This window comes from Haemaphysalis longicornis, unplaced genomic scaffold (assembly GCF_048455015.1).
Source record: "Haemaphysalis longicornis isolate Haplotype H1 unplaced genomic scaffold, Haemaphysalis longicornis Haplotype H1 scaffold_10, whole genome shotgun sequence".
Taxonomy (NCBI): domain Eukaryota; kingdom Metazoa; phylum Arthropoda; class Arachnida; order Ixodida; family Ixodidae; genus Haemaphysalis; species Haemaphysalis longicornis.
In genome coordinates, this window is record NW_027526204.1 from 156,171,476 (window position 1) to 156,193,009 (window position 21,534).

General features: G+C 51.2%; 1 protein-coding gene across 5 annotated transcripts in view; it reads left to right on the forward strand.

The window, feature by feature from the left end:
• Positions 1-716: 716 nt before the first annotated feature.
• Positions 717-21,534, forward strand: part of Br140 (bromodomain-containing protein 140) — a 59,312-nt gene continuing 38,494 nt past the window's right edge. For 4 of the 5 annotated variants that reach the window (XR_013320351.1, XR_013320354.1, XR_013320352.1 and 1 more), the window contains exons 1-5: positions 717-1,403; positions 7,298-8,323; positions 8,422-9,009; positions 16,240-16,428; positions 17,055-17,142. Coding sequence is in view for 1 of the 5 variants with exons in the window: in XM_077691403.1 (XP_077547529.1) it covers positions 1,128-1,403; positions 7,298-8,323; positions 8,422-9,009; positions 16,240-16,428; positions 17,055-17,142 (2,167 nt within the window). In the remaining 4 variants the exon portion in view is untranslated. The remainder of the gene's footprint in view (positions 1,404-7,297; positions 8,324-8,421; positions 9,010-16,239; positions 16,429-17,054; positions 17,143-21,534) is intronic. The other variant, XR_013320353.1, reaches the window with a different exon arrangement.

Here is a 21,534-nt window from a genome sequence, read left to right on the forward strand (position 1 = left end):
AGAGTTGGTGCGGGGAGGGCTCCCGCGGATTGCGAACTCGTAACAGTAAGCTCGTTTTAGGCGGGTTCGGATATATCAAACTACTGGATATATCGAACAAATCGCGGTGCTTAAGTTAGCTGTAAACGAGTTTGACTGTATTAACTCTATGGCTGAGGCTGGCTGAGGCAGCCGGCGGCGGTGGTGGTGATGGCCCATAAAAACGGCGCATACCCATTTAGGGGGATTGGCCAAGAAGAGTTCTTTTTTTTTTTTTTTTGATGGTAATCAATCAGATGAGGAAAAATAGTGGAGCAGAGGAAAGAATTTAGTATATAAATTCGAGAGAGAGAGAGAGAGAGAATTAGGGAAAACAAGGTAAAAGTCAGCCTAATCTGAATAGTTTTAGCACTCTCCGAAATGAACGAGTGGACAGCGTTGCACATGTCCCAGTGCAACGCTGTCCAGCAGCCTGCAGCAACGTTCCTGCAGGAACAGCACAATAAACGCCGCTTCGTAATTCGGAGTTGTCACGCATAAGCCACGAAGTCAGAGCGTGCCCCTTTGAGGCCTCTTGCAAGCAAAAAGCTACGTTCGCGTAGCAGACGACGCCGAGGTGCGTTTCAGTTCACATTAACTTGAAGCAGCAGTACGCATCGACATGGCCATCAAAAAACCTAGAATTTAGCGCCACACAGTGACGTTGTGTTTTAACCGTTTTAACACTCGCAGTGTTGAGGAGTTAGGAACATGGTGGCTTCGATGATTACGCCGTCTATGGCCACATGGTTGAACCGCGGGTTTCCGTAACGATCGTTACGATCGTCCCTGCTGTGTCGGCTGTGTGTCGAAGGGTGCATTTCGGCCGTTTCGGTGTGTGATGAATGTCTCCGTGGTGCCGATGGTTGGTGTACAGGGCCAGCGGTGCACGCAGTGTAGGCAGGGTCGGTGAAATACGGCGGCTCTTCTCCCGGGAGCGCAGCAAGGGTCCGCTATCGGCCTGTGCGCCGGCGCAGGAGGGATGCTGTGCCGCGATCGGCGGCCCAACGCCGGATTGCGGCGGAGGGCCGCCGCTACAGCTGCTGCCGCTGCTGCCAGCGCGTCGTGAGTAGTGCCGGCGCCGGAGGAAAAGCAACCGCAGGGGCGCCATGTTGGCGAACAGCTTCGACGTGCGCGCCTTCTGCCAGAACCTGCGCGCGACCAAGCCTCCGTACGAGTGCCCGCTTCCGAACTGCGGCCGCATCTACAAGACGTACTCGGGCATCCAGTTCCACCTGTACAACTCCGTGCACGGCGGAGGCAGCGCGCCGAGCAAGAAGAGCAAGCGCGGCCGATGGCACCACCGGCAGAATCGGCGCTCGCCCACACCTCCGCCGGGACTCATTCCGGCCGCCCGGGAAGCCCTCACGTACGCCGAGGCTCAGGTAAAATGACCGCGTGAGCAAGCACACTGCGGAGCTCCCATTTTGCGGGCATGGCCGATGATGTGTCCACTAGAGTCACTAAATACCTTGCGCCGAAGGCTTCCCCCCTGCGTTCTGTTCTGTCGCCAGTCTCTTGCCAGGGCTTGCCATGTTCGCTGCTAGACGGAGCCGCCAGTGATGCGACACCGCAGATTTCTTTCAGAAGGGCCGCTGAGAAAAGAACAAGGGCACCGGTCTCTGGACACGGTGACCAGGTAGAGCTCGCTTTTTCGCTTAATTGTAGTCAGTTGTAGATTGTTCTTGGAGGGCCAAAACTGGGCGACATGAGGCAGAAGAGGTCCAAATCAAAACAGGAGACTCGAGATAGTACGAGCCCGTGGACCGGCTTCTAGCCACGATGGTGCCGCCGTGGCAGCGAGGACGACGAATTAGCGACGCATAAAGTAAAAGCGAAGCATGGGGACCTAAATGCGGAAGTAGGAGTATGTAGCCGGAATGACTCTATTTACAGAGAGTAATAACCCTAAGATAATGAACACATTTTCCTGCAAACAGAAGAATAGAAGTGGACATGGAGAAGCCGTTTGGAAGAAGCGAACAAAATTGGTTGCATTCTTAGAGACGATGCAAGTATTGTGCCAGAGGATGTTGAGGTGCTAGGCAAGATTAGAGCAGTGATCATGGGATGATGAGGAGCAGGGTAAGGCCAGGTCTAGAGAAGAAAAGAAGGAAACTGAACCTGTACTCAGTATGAGAGTGAAGTACACATGGGAGTCCGGAAGGGGGGGGCACCTGCCCCCCCCCTCCTTTCCCCCTTTTTAGAGTTTCGGATATTTTTATGCACTACAAAAAAGCCGCACAGCTTTGTTGGCTGGTAATTATAATAAATTTGCCCTGAAGAACAAGAGAGGAGAGAAGGACACCGACGTTCTCTCCTTTGTCCGGTCCTTTAGTGCAAAGTTTTTTTTAATTATGTACGTGAACCAACTAGCCCAACAATCCACGCTATTCAAATGATAGTACACTGAGGCCCTGCGTATCCGTATGAAATGCCATTCAGGACTACGAGTCAACATTGCGCATTAAATAAACACTAACATTGCCGGTCATGTCACCGCAGTGAAACCGACTGCCTGTGCTGGCTGTTGAAGATAGCGAAAAATTCCGAAAGGTTTGAGGTTTTCTTTTTCTAAACTCTAGATTTATGAAGCTTATCAGCTTTCATGAAGAACTCCAGCTTTCGAATAAATTGCCAGCTATATCTTGGAAAAAATCTTAACTGCTACATTTAGTAGGGTAACATCCTCCCATGCCATCACATCTTCTTGTACCAGTTGGCGTGAGTCGAGAACCCTTACGCAATGAGGCTTACCCCTTTTCTTTACTAAGTGACATTAACTTTTCGCATTTTCTTTATTAACTTTAGTTTGGTTCGATAATAAAATCCAATGTATATACATATTCTCCAAGTCTGGTTCTAATTCGCTGTTTATAATTTTTGTTTCATATGCGTAGTTTAAACTGCAAATAGCGCCTTTTTAGTGCCATCCAACCGTATCCCTCCCACCCCCAGCTATAGATGCCCCCCCCTTGCAAAAAGTTCTGCGGATGCCCTTGGGAGTACACGAGTTTAGAATAACACTTGAGAACAACTTTGCACTCTTAGCTTATGAGAGCGCAGATAGCGTAGACGTAGTGTGCAGGTAGACGAGAGTGCAGATAGCGTAGCATGAAAATGAAAGATACTATTTTGGAACGCAGAAGAGCGAAAGTGGCAAAGGCAGTAGAGGAGATCAAAGTCACAGATCTGTCGAAATTAACCGAAGTAAGGTTAGGGACCTTCGTGCCTACGACATGGTGATGACTGGAGAAACGTTAAAAAATGGAAGGTAGGTTCAAGGACAATAAGAAGCCACTTACTGTTGGCAAAGATAGAATGTATGCTCTCAGAGATGAAAGAGGCAACTTTACCCGCAGCGTGAGCAAGATAATGTAGGCAAGGTAGCAGAATGAATTTATGCTGAGTTGTTCGCTGTAACTTGATTGGCCAAGTCTAAATGGTCACTAAAGACAAGGTAGAGAAGGTGCTTAATGAAGGAGAAAAACTGCAGCAGATCATGACGGTGGGCCTACCAAAGGCGGCAAGGAAGAAGCATTGTACTAAAAGGTTGCAAAATTATTCCTCGGGACATTAAAGGTACTCTTAGGCCAACATTATTCTTATCTACAGTGGACACCAGCCTCATCTCTGTTGTATACAAGTTATTTGCCAGGATGTTAACCGCACGAGCGACTCTCTGGATGTCGAACGACTGAGATAAGCGGCTGGATCCAGGGAAGGCTTTTCAACGATTGATTACATTCCACTAGCAAACGAGGTTCTGAGGACCGCAGTAGGCCCAGAATAAGGGGGAGAGAAAACTATAACGGAGGCCAGCACAGTAGCGCTGCAGTCCTACCTGTCTGCCTTTTTGGCAGGAGCTGTCTGGTGGCACGAGTGAGATGGGCCTCTGCATGCAAGCAGCCCAACCTGTAGTCAGTGCACTGTGTTTGTCTCGTTCGTCTCGCCCACCCGGTGGCAGTCCTTGCAGTTCCCACTGTGTTTGTCTAGATGTGCTCTCACAAAGGCCCGGGGCAGGGGAAACGTGTGTGGGGTGTGCTCTGTGCACATCATGCATTGCAGGGGCCACAAAGGCAGAGTGCAGTCTTGTTTCAAAGTGACAGCTTTCCTAGTGGGACGGACAGCGTCCTGTCAAAAAACTGATGCACTTCCCCCAGATCTCTGAAAGTGGGCTTCCATTGGGCCACACCGGTCACTTGAAAATCGCGGAAAGGAAGGGTTCTAGATAAGAAGACAATACGTGCATCGGTCACGAAGAAGGAGTTGGAGCACTGCACAGGCCGCAATTTCTGAGGTAAAAGTGGGAGCCCGGCCTGAGCCCGACAAATTTTTCCAATATGAGCCTGAGACCGGCCCGGCTTGAGCCAGACAGAATTTCCGGAGCCCGCCAGACTGTTTTTAAATATAAATCCGAATCAGGCAGGCTCTAATCATGAGCTCAAAAAGGTTTGGTCTCTTTAACCTAAAATTACGCTTACTGCAAGTATATTGAATTCAAATTTCTCGTAAACTTGACCGGTCTTTGTACAACCTAAATATCCTGACTTCAAAAACGCATTTTCGAGAATCTCGGTGAAATGTGCGCTTTATTTGCGAAAGTCTTCGAACTCAAGGCACACTGAGGACCATTTATATGATGTAGAGAGAAAAGTGTACGGTCTGTCTATTGATACATTTGTTGAACAGATATTGCACCTTCCGTGGTTTATTTCAATTCGTTTCACGGAGGACTCCTTCCTACATGTTTTTGACACTAGCACAATCTGCCGAGAGCTAGTATAACGTGCACTTCCTTCCATTTCGTTCGCTGAGGTTTGTCCCCGGCACCTATCCAAGTAGAGCCAAGTTCTTCCCACGCTCACAACAAAGTTGTCCGCTCAAAATGTTGCGTTTTTTGGCAAAAAAAGGAAGTGTAAGAGATGCCTAATGGTACGTTGCTAATCTTTGGAGGCATGGTCTGCACAAAGTCCAAGTCACATGTGTTCTTTTTTCAGTTTGAAAAGCAGAGGAAAAAGACCATCATGATGTGCTCTGTGTCCGGAGTGCCCTCGTTTTCTGACCCGCTCTCTCCCCCAGTGCTGATGGAGCCCATATGTTTTCTTTTATTGACTTTTTAGGTGCAATGGGCCTTTTTGTTCTTTTTTTACCGGTGCCGTAGTGGCTGCTTTTTTGTTTTCGTTTAACCTGAAAAACCAATGAGCCAACTTTTTGTTATCGACAATTTAAAATTTTTGTTGCTCAAGCACCCGGCCTGAGCCCGGGCCTGTGGGCCGGGCCCGGGCTTTCAGGCTTGCCCGTGCTCGTGCAGTGCACTAGAAGGAGTACAGTGGCATATTTTTATCTCGTCAACCACGTGTCAGCACACAGTTGGATCCTTCGTAGATGTGTTTACTTAGTGGGTGAAAAATGGCTGCATGGGTTCGTTCTTCGTTTGCCATTTGTGTCTTTGAAGGCTTGACGATCGATGGGATGCACTTTCAGCGAAGGTTGTGTGCTGCAACTTCAGTGAGGTACCTGAGGCAGTTTTGGTGTGAGAAAGCTTTTGCTCTCCTCTCAACTTTCTTCAGGGAGGGATGTCAAAGTTTTTAGCCTCTAGATTTGGTGCATTTTAGTGCCTTCAGCATTTGTCCAGCAGCATATGATGCTTTATTCATTGTGAAATTAAACAACTTCAGCCAGAATTTTGATTCTCTTGGTGCATTGTATGTTTGTGACATCAAAAATATTACGTGTGGGCAGGCGCCTGAAACAAAAGCTGCGTGTTGACTGCGGCTGCCAGCCACTATCGGCATACCTTTGGTTACATCAGTGTACGGTAACCAAACCAGCGTGCCTTTAGTTACCTCGGTCACCATTTGCCTGCCTGGATGGCGCAGCTCAGGGGCCGTTGTTTGCACTCTGTCTGCTTCGCACTGCACTTGTGCCTGCCGTATTTTCATTATGGTTGATAATAATCGTTCCATGAAACATTGGGTATGGGTCGACAAAGTGGGTGACAAAAGCGGCAGTGGGCAAGTGTCATGGCAGACGAGCCCATCGCACCCGATGGCTGTGTTAGGCACCATTGGCCAGCATAGTACCACGCTAGATGCTTTTATGTTTACACGTTTGTTTGTTGCTTCTATTTTTTACCCCACCATTTTTACTGCTTTGAAACTAATGTGCGCTAAATTTAAGTGCAAATAGCTCATTCTGCAAGCTTATAATCCCTGTTTAATTTGCATTGGATTTTATCGCCCATAACTATTCACAACAAGCGACCCATAATCTGTCATAAGTTCAGTGTGGAAGAGTAGCTGGTGAGTTGTGTGGCTATTTTTTCCTTTGAGCGAAGCTTAGGTTAAAAGGAGGGTGTCAGTGTTGCTCTAATGAGGCAGTCTCTTGAACGTCTTAATGTCCCCTTTAAGAAAAGGCTGTGACTAGCGTTCCGTCCAGATGGAACGATAACAAGTGCTAAAGTTCCGTCCAAACAGAACAAAGTGCTGCAGGTAACCTTCCGTCCAGATGGAATCCAAATGAGAGCTTAGCGCTCAGTGCAGACGGAACCAACATTAAGTGTGTGGACTTCTGTCCAAACGGAATGAAAACCAGCCGATCTGAAAACCAACCGAGTCTTGTGGTATTTATTGCATTAGGCAGAACTCTACACACTTCTCGTTGGTTCCGCCTGGACGGAATGCTACGCCCCAAGTTACATTCCGTCTGGATGAACGGTTACCCGCAGCACTTGGGGTTCCGTCTCGAGGCAACTTTAGCACTTATCGTTCTGTCTGGACGGAACGCTAGACAGCCTTAAGAAAACTGCATGCATCGGATTGGTGCATTCTCTTGGTCTGTTGTCTTACCCTATGGGCAGATGAACGGGGGTCGAGTGTAAGTAAGACTGCTGCCAGTGTGTGCTTGAAAGAGAAAAGCCTGCCGGTTTCTTGGCACGTCTTGTTGTCAGTGCAGGTGCTGCTGAGCGAGCGCTTTCTGTCACACACAAAATGTCCCCCTGGTTTTTATTTTTTGTGAAAAGGCAGGATGAGTGGTGCTGTGGTGATTGGTTTATCGCTTGCCAGCACTCGTGGCGCTTGGGTTGCCCGGCGTTCAAGTGTGCACCTGTGCTCGCTTCTGCCAAGGCGCAGCCACCAAATGCTTGCCTACAAGTGAGGCCTGAAAAAGGGTCGCTGAACTTGTGGTTGGCCAAATGGGATGCGTCAAAGGGGGGCTCTGTGCACCGGGAGTGCGCAGCATTGCTCCCAGTGAGAGCGCCTCTGCTGTGCCGTTGCAGAAGATCGTAGAGGTGGACCTCGATGGCTGCCTGCACCGCATCAACATCTGCGAGCCCCTGGACCTGGTGGCGGTGGAGGAGGCGGCGGCGGAGGACGACGGGGGGGCGAGGAGCAGCGAGCAGGCCGCACGCCCGGCGGCAGCCAAGCTTCCCGAGGCGTCCTTCCGGCTGGTGCCGGACTACGAGCCCCCGGCAGCGCCCCCGCGGCCGGCCTCCTACTACCGCTTCATGGAGCGGTCGGCGGACGAGCTGGACGAGGCGGTGGAGTACGACATGGACGAGGAGGACTGTGCCTGGCTGCAGCTGATGAACGGGCGGCGGCGGGCCGAGGGCCTGGCGGACGTGAGCTGCGACACGTTTGAGCTGCTCATGGACCGGCTGGAGAAGGAGTCGTACTTCCAGAGCCAGAGCAGCGGCCGGGACCTGGGGCCGCCCATCGACGAGGACGCCGTGTGCGCCATCTGCAGCGACGGCGAGTGCCAGAACTCCAATGCGATTCTCTTCTGCGACATGTGCAACCTGGCCGTGCACCAGGAGTGCTACGGGGTGCCCTACATCCCCGAGGGCCAGTGGCTGTGCCGGCGCTGCCTGCAGTCGCCCTCGCGGGCCGTCGACTGCGTGCTCTGCCCCAACCGGGGCGGCGCCTTCAAGCAGACGGACGACGGCCGCTGGGCGCACGTGGTGTGCGCCCTGTGGGTGCCCGAGGTGTGCTTCGCCAACACGGTGTTCCTCGAGCCCATCGACAGCCTGGGCAACATCCCCGCGGCCCGCTGGAAGCTCACCTGCTACATCTGCAAGCAGCGGGGCGTGGGCGCCTGCATCCAGTGCCACCGGGCCAACTGCTACACGGCCTTCCACGTCACGTGCGCCCAGCAGGCGGGCCTGTACATGCGCCTCGAGGAGGCGGCCGGCCTGCACGTGCGCAAGGCGGCCTACTGCGACGTGCACGCCCCCGCCGCGCCCGTGAGTAGCCCCCCGCCGGGACCGGCCGCCGCCCAACCCCCGCTTCTGCGCCCAGCCAGCCCGGTAAAACCCTCCCTGCTTGCCCCGCTCTGCCCTGCTCTGGTGGCGGCTGGTGTCCCTGCGCCTGCGGGCCCCTACAGGGCGCGCTGCGCTCCTCGCAGGGCTCGGAGAGCGGCGGGGACAAGGCGGACGTGGTGCGCAAGGCCCAGGCCAAGGCGCAGTCGCGGGAGAAGATGCGCAAGGCGCGCAAGATCCTGGCCGAGAAGCGGTCGGCCGTGCCCGTCGTGTCCATCCCGACGCTGCCGGGCGACCGGCTGGCCAAGATCGGCGCCCTGACCAGCCTGGCGCGCAAGCAGGCCTTCCTCGAGCGGCTGCTGGGCTACTGGACGCTCAAGCGGCAGTCGCGCAACGGGGTGCCCCTGCTCCGGCGGCTGCAGATGGCGCACCCCGGCGGGGGGGCCGCGGGGGGCCGCCAGCTGCGCGGGGGCGGGGCCGCGGGGGAGGAGGCCGGCGGCCTGCGCGAGCAGCTCAAGTTCTGGCAGCGGCTGCGGCAGGACCTGGAGCGTGCGCGGCTGCTGGTGGAGCTGATGCGCAAGCGCGAGAAGCTCAAGCGGGAGCAGCTGCGCCTCCATCAGCTGGCCACCGAGCTGCGGCTGTGCCCCCGGGACGCCCTGCTGCGGCGCCTGCTCGGGCGCCTGCGCGAGCACGACCCCACGGGCATCTTCGCCCAGCCCGTCAACCTGGCCGAGGCGAGTAGCCTGCGCCACGCACGAGGCGCACGCTCAGGTTGCACTGCCAGGAATGGCCGAGCCGAATGTTGCACCTCTGGCCTCTGGCCAACTCTCAGGTGTCCAAATTGGTTGGATACAGTTGGACAAATCCAAACACTTCAAGGATTCAGGGACCATAAACTGTTACAAATACCACTTTACGTACCACTCAATAATACCAGCTTCACTTCAAGAAAATAAGAGATTACAATAGGGGTAACTATAAAGATATGAACTCCGATTTGGTAAAGTTTTTTCATCAGGAGTTTATGCCCTCTTTCTCTCAATGATCCGTTGATGCAAACTGGGTTTTGTTCCCTGAAAAAATATTTTCCCTAGTTGACAAGTATGTCCCTTTGATTACCATATCTAATTGCAAGACTAGCTAATGGTTTAACAAATCACTTCGTAGGTTAGGAGAATAAACAAACGCTTATACCAGAAAGCCAAGCGTAAACCGACTGCTTGGGACGAATATAAAGTTTCTTGAAAACTTAGTGTTCTGCAATATTGGTTGCTAAAGATAAGTATTCCAAACATGATTTAACCTCACTCCTTAAAGGAGCCATGAAGAGAAAACACAAGTTTGGTTCATTCAAAAGATTGTCTCGTTAGAATCATACTGACACCACTTTTAACGTAAACTTCGCTCAAATAAGCTACATAATTAGGAAAAACGGGAATGGTCATGCGACCCACCAGCTCATTTCCCGCAACAGAACCTATGATGTCACATGAGCTAAGCTCTGCGATTGGCGGAGGCTGGCAGAAGCAGACGCAAATTAGGTAGAGCTTACAAACTAGACGAACGAGCGATTTGCGCTTAAATTTAGGGCACATTCTTTACAAAGCAATAAGAAAGATGGGACAAACAGTGGAAGTTACGAAAGCACATGTAAACATAGAAGTACTGATGCGTTCTGCTGTTCGTACTGCGCACAGCATGCTTGGTTTAGCTGCACAGCACTACGGGGCTTGGGGTTGTCTCAGACGACACTGGCCGATTGACGCAAGCAACGGTGTCTTACGTGACCCCATTTGTCGAGCGAGCACTGTTTCAGGGAACAAATATTTTCTCCCAGAACAAAAACAAGCCAGGTTTAAATGCGGGCAAGAACAAACCAAACGCTTGCCAGGGTATGGTGGCGCCATCTAGGTTATGGAACGTAAAGAAACGCGGGAACAAACCAACACCGCTGTACAGGGTGGAGAGAACCTTCGAACGGTCCCGTGCCGCCGCAATTGGGCCAACGGGCTCAACGCGTTATTCTTTTCGTTTCCCACGAGACCTAGCAACGCGAAACAGACAATATGATTCAAACTTCTTCAGTAAACCGCGTTGCGGCGATAATTTTAGCGCGGTTTTGACACAATGACTTGCTTCGGCGGCGAGCGAGCAACCAAATATGGCGGCGCCAGCGTATACGTGTCTCTACCCTGTACGGCGGATGCGTGAATGAAGGTACTCTAGGCTGTAGAGCGGTCGGTTCCTGTGATGTCATTTGGGACCACGAAAACGCACGATTGAGCGGGAAAATCAAAATTTTAACCTAAATTGTTTAATTTCTCAGTGAATAAAGCACCGTTTGTATCCGGACAAGCGCTGGGGGCACTATAAAACACGAAATCTTTCAAATAAAACCAACTTGCATTTTCTCTTCATGGCTCCTTTAAATCAGACCCCGAAAAATTTTTGAAAGCAATTTCTCCAGATAATGGCTCATTTCCCTGCACAGAGCTAACAACGTGCCTCTTGCCGACCACAAGTGCTTGGTAGTTTTCACAAATTTTTTTTCATCAATATTCACTACGGAGGACCAGTCCACAGTACCCTTTGTTCCTGGTCCTGACTACCCTTACATGGATCCTATTAACATCGCCGCTGAAGGTATTTTTCAGCTGATAACCGACTTGAAATTATCTGCGTCTGCAGGTATTAATAACAGCTGGCCCAAAATACTTTTAAAAACACTGTTTTCGTTTCCAGCCAAATACTGCTCCTCATATTCTGTCAATCGCTATTATCCGGACGTCTTCCTTTTGATTGGAAAATTGCCAAAATAGTTCCTGTATTTAAGGCTGGGGATAGAAATTCACCTGGTAACTGCCGTCCAATAACAAGAGACCTGCATTTTAACATGAATAATAACAAACAAACCGAATGTATTTTTCCTGATTTTTGACGCGTTTGACCGGGTCCCTCAATGTCGCCTAATCTCGTAAACTGTCATCGCTCAGATTAGACTCGCTGACCATTCCCTGGCTGCGAAATTTTTTCTCTACGCCGACAGTTCAGTTGTAAACAATTTATCCTCTCCCCCTTGCTGCGTTACTTCAGGTGTTCCACAAGGCAGAATTTTAGGACCCTTGCTATTCTTAATATTCATCAATGATCTGCCTACAAACATTTCATCTTTGATTCCTCTTTTTGCTGACGATTGCATATTATATCGTAACCCCTACTGGTGACCACATCGCTCTTCAAAATGACCTCTTAACGGTTTCAGGTTGGTGCAAGACCTCGCAAATGCATCTTAACGACTCTAAATGTAAAGTTACGTCTTTCAGCTGCAAGCATGCCAATTCTCAGTTCACGTACTTTGTAAACAGCTCTCCCGTCCCTGCAGCAACTTCATATAAATACCTTGGGGTTCACTTCCCTTCAAACCTGTCATGGGTTCCCCATATCACCACCATTTGCACCAAGGCCTTGCAATCTTTGGGGCATTTATGAAAAAACTTAAAAAATGCCCCTGACAGCGTATGAAAGCTGGCCTACGTTATTTTTGTCCGTCCTCAACTGGAATTTGCTAGTCCTGTATGGTCACCTTACCAAAAATATCTAAACAATGTGCTTGAAGCCATACAGAATGGAGCAGCACGCTTTATTTTTTCTGTTTATAACCATTCTCATAGCGTTGTTTATAACCAGTCATGGGCACGTTACCGAAAAAAAGTAACAGTGTTACAGTTACACTTGCCTAACCCAAAAAAGTAACCCCGTTACAGTTACGAAGTTTCCAAAAGTAACTAGTTGCAGTTACAGTTACTGTGAAAAAGTAACACCGTTACTTTTCCGTTACTGTATGAAATTAGCAGATAACAAGATTTAGCTTATTAAATAGAAACGTACGAAGGCATGGGGGCCCAGGGAGCGGTTGCACTTGCCCTGTGTCGGCAGAAATGGGTGCCAAACGTTCAGAAAAAGTACAAACACGGAGGCCGAACTTATACAATACCTAGCTTGAGGACAAAACAGACGAAACAATCAATGTCAACTAAATTTATTTTCACCTACTGTGTTGTCGCTTGACCGCCTTGCATAGTGAGGGAGGAGGGGAAAAAGGGGATGGGGGTGGTGGATCGCCGGAAAAGGGAAACGGATGTGGAGTACTTCTGTTGTCGAGGTGTTTTTGAAAGATACTAAAAAGAAAGCGCTGCGTTAACACTTTATTTCGTACTTGTTATCGGAGACGGAGACCAATTTGAGCCATTGCCCGAAGCGACGTTTGTCCGTAGGCCCTCGGGGTCGTTCTCCCGCACCAACCCCCAGAATGAGCCAAGGTTATTTCCAAAGGGAATAGAAACTGAACCGGACGCTTCACTGTTTTTTCCTGCGCCCCCTGTCCTCACAAAGGCGATTTTTGTCGCCTCGACCGAGAAACACTGTCCTCCCAATCCCAGCCTTTCACAGCAACCACGTCCCCGATCCCAGAGCCCGCTCCCTTCGTTTGCTTTGGGGCGTAGGCCGAATGAAGCTCGCCCAAGTATTGTTTGCGCCCAACATTCAGAAACAGATGTGGCTACAGTATTCCTTTCTGCCCCAGCTCTGGAAATGAAGTCATGAGGACTTCCAAGAATATTTCCTCGTGCAGCGGCAGTGTGGTCAGGCGTCTAGATGCTGGCTAGTGTGTTGGAGTTGTCGTATGTGTGAAGGAGCGTGGAATTCATTACTTCCTCGACCTCGTGCGGGCAGTGTTGACAGCTCGACGAAGCCCCTAGACCAGGGGTTCCAAACACGTGGTCCGAAACATGGCCGGGGGTCTCAAAAGCGCACAATGGGCGCAAGCAACTGTGACTTGTCAATCGAACACTCTACAGTGCGCACAGGGCTGGACGAGCGCGGGGACGGCGATAGACTCCCTGCAGCATTTAATGACACCACAGACGGGGCTGCACGTCGCTAATGAGAAGGCAACGCATGAGTTTTCCAGGCTTCCGCGAAAGTGCAGAGGATTCAGTACGTTGTGCGGTGTTTGTGGATGTTTTTTTTCCTGTTCGCCTTTGTGTCAAACACTTTTACTGCGCTCCAGATGTGGCGAAAATGGTGCAGCCGTGCATCGTACTCTGAGTTCTGGTGTCAACATGTGTCCACGTGCGCTTAGGCGCGTGTTGCAGCATTATTTATTATCTGGGTGAGGGCGATATTGCGCTGCTGAGGGAAATACTGCAGCTCATACTCAAAAATTTCGAGCCCTTAGCTGACCCCGTGGGACACCACGCACATGTGAACACCTAAACATTTCTAGTCCAGCTGTTTTTCACCCGTGCGAAGGGAGTGAGCTGGCACAGATGAAGTAGGCGAAGGCTGTGCAGAAGAAAGTCCGAAAAAGTGGAAAGCACGAACTGTACATCGGCCATTAACAAGTGTTGCTGTTGGATATTTTTTTATAGAAAAGTAACTGTAACGGCATTTCTTGTTACAGTTACTCCATAAAAAAATAACCGTGTTACAGTTACAAGTTCCGCTAACTTAAGTGTAACTAGTTACAGTTACAAGTTACTGAAAAAAGTAACTGGTTACCGGTAACACATTACTAGTAACTAGTTACCGCCCAAGACTGTTTATAACCATTCTTATAATCATTCTCATTCCCAGATTAAGCATGATAATGACGTCATCTTACTTGATGCACGACGTTCTATTGCACTTCTGCGTTTGTTTCACAGGTACATTTATTAGGCTGTCACCCCTTCCTTTTGAAAGACCATCCATATGAAACCATGCCTCCTTCCACCACCGTGTAACCAGTCGTTTCTTAGGTTCGCAGACTTTTTGTTGTCTGGCGTATTTTTGAAGTTGCATTTTTGTATGTACTGCGCCCTATAATCTACAGTTACGTCTTGGCAATACATTGTGTCCTTGGGTTCGAAACGCAGTGTTAGCCTCGCTTGGCACATAGTAGGTAAAGCTGCTTTTGCTGTTTTCTGCAGCCCCCTTCCTACGCGATGCCCCTAACTGGGCCATTAAGGTTTTTGTAAATAAATAAATAAATAAACGTGCACGTGTGACCGTGAAGTGGTCAGCTCGCAAAATGCTGTGAGAGACACGGAAAAACCCACTGCGTCCGCTTCAATTTCCCTCGTTATGCACCACTGTAATCGCGCCATTACAGCAGTGGCTGTCCTATTGGCTGTTGCTGGCCAACTTCACCGTTCACATCTCTTGCGTTCCCTCCCTGTGACGATCTGCTGGCGTCGGCCCTGTGCACCAACCTCTTGTGTGTCTCAACCTGTACGAACAGTTCTGGCATTTCTCGTTTTGAGTGATGAACTCATACTTCCCCCTCGACCAGACCACTCGACGACGAACATTTATTGCTTCAAAAACGCCCTACCAGCTTAAAACCAGCTTGCACCCCCCAGGAGAGGGCGCGCAGCTTTTTTCTCGTAGTCTGCGGCCGAGTTGAGTGGGAGCGATTATGCGTGATTTTTCATCATGCGTAGTGTGGGTGATCGTGAACAGATTTTCATAGCTCTTGCGGGAGGAGGTATACATTCCGAGTAGTCGTTGGTAAGCGCTGCAGGGCCCTTTTAAGCCATCCGTCTGCCTAGATGGCGCAGCAGGTACCGCTCAAGGACCGCTGATTGCACTCGGTTTGCTCCTGTACGTACGTATCATCCGTCTTCCTGGATGGCCCCGGAGCACCGCTCAAAAACCGCTGATTGCACTTGGTTTCCTTCTGACCAGGCTTGTACCTGCTGTTACAATGCAGACGTTAGATGCGGCACCTGGTATCAGATGCAGATGCCTCAGAGGGGAGCCTTGCGGACACAGTTGTGCCCCTCTGCAACGCGCTGCAGCAGCCTGTATGTGTGCGGGTAAATCTCGCTGTGAATAGCACTGGTGTGATGAACTGAGTTGCAGATGTGGCTGGCTCTGGGCAATATGCGCGAGTGAAACGAGAAAGACAAGATGTAACGCGGGATCTGTTGCTGTAGCGGAGGAAGGTAACAACAGCAGTGTCAAAAATGACAGACTGTCCAAAAACAATGCTTTAACGTAATCACCATAATGCGCAAATACTTGGCACAGAATACTTTCATAAAATCGAAATGGCACAAAGAGGTTTGGTTTGTGGTGCTTTTCCCCCGTGTCACGCTCTGTGCTCCACCTTTGAGCTGCATGACCGACTCTTCATGTTGCTGCCGCTGAAGGAAGCCGTGACCAGCGCCTAGTGATGGATGGAGCTACTGCATGAAACTTCCTTTTAAGCGTGTCAGATCTGGGGACCTGAACTAGTTGTTTCGCTGTGTATGGATCGTACGTGCACACTTGGATTGCCACTTGTCGAAGGCTGCCCTGTTTCTTGGGCTGAAAAGGGGGGGCAGGGTGTTCCACTTGTCTTTTCGTCGTCAAACAGGCTAACGCAGCTCAGCTGTCGGATGGCGAGAATTGCAAGAAAAAGGGAAGATGCTCAAAGCAGCATGCCACACCACATGTGCAGTGTGTGAAGGATTGCAGTGTGGCAGTGGAAAGTTGTACGTAGGGCTAACTGGCTGCTGCTGGTTAACGTGCGCGAAATTTGAAGTTGATGGTGCGTGCTTTTCCTCCCACTGCTGAAAATGCTCCTGCGGGCTGGTAATTTGCGAAGCTAAGATTTGAAATAGATGGCAGGAGGAGGTTTTTTCAGTTGGGTCCGTCGGTACCCCGATGGGTGGATTTGTCGTGGTCTTGAGTGAGTAGCGCTTGCCCCGTCATGCGTGGGTGTCTCTGGTGATGTGGTCGGGTCTCCAGCAGCCTGCCCAGGGGCAAGCACGGGAGACGGCACGGGAGACGGCACGGCCCATTGCAGCAACCGGGTAATGCCCTGGACTGCAGCGGTGGAGGCACCCGATGTGGGGGTGCACGGTGTCTTGTGCCGTGACAGGTGCCCACCCTGGGGCCAGGCGAGGCCACGTTGGGTGACGTCTGCTGTCCCCGTCCAGGTTCCCGACTACCTGAGCTACATCACGACCCCCATGGACTTCTGGACGATGGAGCAGAAGGTGCGGCGACACGAGTACGCCAGCCTGGACCAGTTCGAGGCCGACTTCCGCCTGGTGGTGGACAACTGCACCACGTACAACTCGCGCGACACCCTCTACTACCGGGCGGCCGTCAAGATGCGGGAACAGGTCAGCTTGCTGGGACCAGAAGCGCCGGGGGTGTGCATGCGAGCCATACGCGGGGTGGGCCCAAGGATTCGCTACTAAGAGGGTCGTCTGTGGGGCCTGTCGCTCCTGCCGGCTGTTTGCTTGCTTTGATCGCTGCAGTTTGCGCACGGTGGAGAGCAACATTCATGTCGCCCAGGTACAGTGCGACTCGTGCAAGTGCAAATGTTTCCCCTGCTACTACTGCTGCAGTGTGGCCCGATCAGCCTGTATAAACGCCAGGCGTGGGCTGCAGACCAGCGCCTTGAAGCCAGCGTGCGTTACGGGGCTGTTTGCTACTCCTCGACCCTGGAGCTTTGCAGCGGTGCTTTAGAGAGCCTTAGAGGCGTCCGATTTGCTCTGCATCCTGCAAGCTTTGGCAACCATTGTGGGCATGCTGTGAGGAACAGGCCCGCTGGATGCCCATGTTGAATGCCTCGTAGGCAGCCAAGAAAGCCTGTGCATCTTCTCTTTTGTACACCACTTGACCGTGCTGGCAACGTTTTGAGAAGCGAGACGAGCTGAAGCGCTTGTTGTAGTTCAGGCTCAGCCATTGTTGGGGGCAGAGCCACTGTGCTGCAGAGGTGCGATTGCTCCCGTCTTGGATGCAGGGCATGGGGCTGATCAGCCAGGCCCGGACCCAGGCGGAGCGCTGCGGCTACGACCCTGTGACGGGCATGCACCTGCCCGAGCGAGCACGTAAGGGTCCCCTGCATGCTGCTGCTGCGCCCCTGTTGTTACACGGCCGCCTCAACGGCCGTGAAGGAAAACGGCCGTTAGGCGGAGTTGCACGGCAACCCAGCAACGACCGGCGCCAATCCCCATTCTGCCACTGTTTCCGTCCGTTCCATTGACAGCTAAGTAAAGCTGCAGACTGGGCTACAGTTGAACCTCGATATAACGCGTGTACTCCGCTCGACTCCCAATCATGGCTATCTCTAGTGTAGTGGTTGCTTCACGCGCCCATATTGCAGAGTTTTTGTACATGAAAAAAGTATTTCGAAAGTTTCATAGCACCCTTCCGCTGTTGGCCCGCCGCACCCCTCAACGCCATGCCTAAGCCTACCACTGAACGGACGAAAAGAGGCGTAACTTGGAGCCAGCACCTCGCCGGGGTGAAGTTCACGGGGCATGGACGCAGGTTCAGTTGACTAACAGTGGCGTTTAGTATTGACCGAAATGAAAAAAAATTAAAAAGTGGAAACCTAGCGTGCTATCACATTTAATGAGGCATTGCGGAAAAAGCACCGGTTTTACGACGACACATGAACTACCGTCGGCTATCCGAATTCCATTGCCTAAGTGTTGAAACTCTTAATTCCCACAGTTTTTGCGTCCAGTTTTAGTACAAATTTCCTTAAGTGGAGAGGTAACTACATAGCAGTTGTTTCTGGGCGATGGGCAAGGTTTTGAAACCTCAATAGCTGGTTAAATGAACTGTAAAATCGAAACGTCGATTTTACGAAATTCTCGACTTAAACGAAATTTCCGCCCCCAAGTACGACTTCGTTATATCGAGGTTTAACTGTAGTTGGTTATTCATAGTGGACGAGCACTCGTCCGTGTGTATTCTGTCTGTCCTGTGTGTTTCTGCTGCACTACATTTGATCACCATTGACAGCTAGGCAAGATGGCTGCCCCCAGCAACTATGTGCCATCGCTGTGGGCAAGTGCACTGCCGCAAGAACACTTGGTGTGGACACCGTCACTGATGCATTTGCTGATTAACTTGAGGCAGCACAGTGGTGCTGCGGTTAGTTGGCACAAGTGATGGATTGTGAAATCAAACGCTTCACCACATCGAAACCACAACAGTTGCAGCCGTTTGCAATGCCATAGATCAGATTGGATTGACTAAACGAGGTTCTCCTGCACTGCTACAAAAAATTATTGCCAAGAGTAAAAGAAATGCACCGTGTAGCATGCAGTGCAGTGCAGTGGGAACTGAACGTGCCACGTTCAGTTCCCACAGCCGTGGAGGCATTCAATGGTCGTTTGTGTTAACAGCCCTTGCAAGTGCCCGTGCAACAGGGGTGTTGTGCAGTTTGGGGCACATGCCTACCATTGGTGTGTGTGCCAGAGGGAAGTCTTGTGCCGCCATTTACAGGGCAGGCATGTTCCACTTGCCCTGGGCATGGCTCACGCACAGCCCAAAAAGTGGCCTGTGGTCAGAGATCATTTCAACTTGTTTCATTAACATGAAAGAGACGAGGCCCCAAAGGTACCGTATTTACACGATTGTAGGTCGACCCTTTTTTTCAAATTTGACCATCCAATGTTGGGGGGTCGACTTGGAATCGAAGTCGAACCATCTACCGCTACAGTCGAACACGGATATATCGAACTCCAAGGGGGTCGCGAAATAGTTCGGTATATGAAAAATTCGATATAAAAAAATATGGGCTCTGAGACCTCACCTATGGCGGACGATTACTTACCGATCGTCGCATTCAAGAATGACAACTAATTCCGCACTCACGACGCAACAGGACGCTTTATTTCAGTGAAAAAAAAATCGCTGATCTTGGCCTGCTTCTTTGTCATGGAACTGAAATTAAAGACGCTGGTCTCGATCTTCTCGAGGCTGCACAACTAGAAAATTCCAGCAGTACGCTACGCCATCGCACACCATGCACAACACGCACGCAAAAGAACAGCGCGCACGTACCACAAGAACTTTGAAGGTAACAATTCCAAGGCTCTCTGAACGGACTCCAACAAAGCGCTCGCGATTGTCATCTCGGAGAGAAACAGTGATCGCCGAAAGGTGCGGGACAACTCGCCAAACAGCAGCAACAGCAGCAAAATGACAAAGAAGGAGGAGGCCGCCAGCGCCTTCGGTCCCTCTTCCCTTTTCCGAGACGACATTGGGGAAAGACAGACTCAGAGAGAGAGAAAAAAAAACTCTTTTTCGGCAAGTCGGGGAACGTACGCAGCTGCAAAAAAAAAAAAAAAAGGACGTGCGCAGTCGGGGCATCCCTACCTCGCACCGTCACATTTTCCGAGCGTTCGGGCCTGTGTGCCTTGAGAGATTTAGCATACCGGGCTCCGTCCGCTAACGCTACGGCGGCCGGTAGCGGGGCCCGACTGGGCATTCGCAAATTCGTTCCGGTAGGGGGGATAAGTTCCGCGAGCCAGTCTTCGCCTTGCCCGCGCATTCCTCCAGATCTTCCTCAACCTCAATCGGGGGTGCAGCGACCGCCGAAGAGCACCTTCTAGCTCGCGCGGCGTTCGATATACCCAATGTCGGGAAAAATACGGTTCGATATAAACGTACGAATTCCTATACTTTTACACAGAATTTTCAAGGGGATAATTTATGAGTTCGATATAGACAATAGTTCGATATATCCGTGTTTGACTGTAGTAACAACAAGAAAAACGAGAAATCGGGGGTGCTACGAGGTGGGAACAGCTTTGCACCCTCGTTCCCATGGTTATAACCGCATGGGGTGTTCTCTGCTCGCGAAGATGCGCCGCGCTGACGCTGCCGCGAGTACCACCTGCATGCTGCGCGCTACGCGATCGGCGGCGGCAACATGGCGGCGTCACCAGCCGGGAAGAGGTGCGCGTAGCTCCAGCGGCCGCTTTAAACCGCTCTTTAAGATGTCACTGAAGGCACAAACGAAGATGTTTGTGGAGGAAAGGAGCTGATAATGTGGTCAAAAACGACACTATAAAGCATTATCCGCGCCGCTAGGGAAAGCGCCAATCAAATATCCGCCACCGTGGTAAGCCTAAACATTTTCGGCGGCGTCAGCCGGCTAGTCCCGGGCGCTCTCAAACTGATCAAAGAGCGCGCCTCCCCATTGCCGCGCTCGTTGCGCGTCATACGGAGGTAGAACGGTAGAACTGGTTTAACTTAAAAGCAGTAGAAGCTGCCGCGCGCGCGGAATTGTCGACGCGGGCGTGAAAAAGTCGCCCGCGCAACACCGACGCGCACGAATCGCGTGCAAAAACACGTCAAGAAGCTTTTTATTCGTCTCTAATAAATAAAATGAGTATTAGCGAATCATTTGATTCCATGTGCGGCGCTAACGTAGCCCAGATCGTATCACATTGTTCAGTACACTTCGGAACGCGATGGTGGGAGGTTAGTCGCTCAAAAGTAAATTGCGCGCGGCCACTTCCATCAGCCTCCATTTTGTTTGTTTTGGTATCGCGCGCCAGTAGCTGCTGCCGGTTGCTTCGATGGCCAGGTTGTCATCACGCAGCGAATGTGTTCTTCCCACTCAACCCAAAGCGCATGGTTATTCCATGTGCTTATACAAAAGCTTTTCATTTTTAACATCTACCGCGCACAGCGCGAGCGCACGGCTCTTGTGGGAGCATCGATCATTGATGGTAGAGCCGCCATGTGGGTTGACGGAAGAGCTTCTCTTTGTGATACGATTTTATAGGCGGCGCTCGCATTTTTCTTTTTTTTTTTGAGAGATGCAATTTCGGGGGGTCGACCTACATTCGAGTCGACTTACAATCGTGTAAATACGGCATGTTGGTCGGAGATTATTCGGACGCTTCGTGCGAGGCAAACGAGAAAAAAAGACACACGGTTAAGTGGCGTGGCATAGGCGGGACAACAAAGAAGCGACCACACGGGGCTGGTGCCGGCACAGGACCATGGTCGCGTCTTTGTTGTCCCGCCTATACCGCGCCACTTAACCATGTTTCACGGTTCGAACCAACTAGCCCACGTTTATGGATTGGGTGTTGCCCCACCCCCTTTTTTTGTTGTTGTTGTTGATTTTGAATTCAGCAGTCGGAAAGACGCCACGTGCCTAACCAAGCCAAGATGGAGAGGAGCGTTGCTAGCTGCTGTAGCGGCGCCCACGATAGCACATGACTGGAGCGACTGATTTCCCCCTAGTATCGCATTAGTGTGAACCTCTGTAATTGGCTGCCACGGGGGAGGCACAGGTGTGCCGGAAGAGTGAGAAGGTGCGTGTGGCTGTGCGTGTCCTTGTAGCGCAGCCATGTGCGAGCCGCACAGCCTCCGGCTGTCCCCTGGCAAGCCTTGGACGAGTGGAGCCGCGTGAAAGGCCGGCCACCAGAACAATCCTCGGCCGTACTTGTGGGGGCGGACACTGAGCC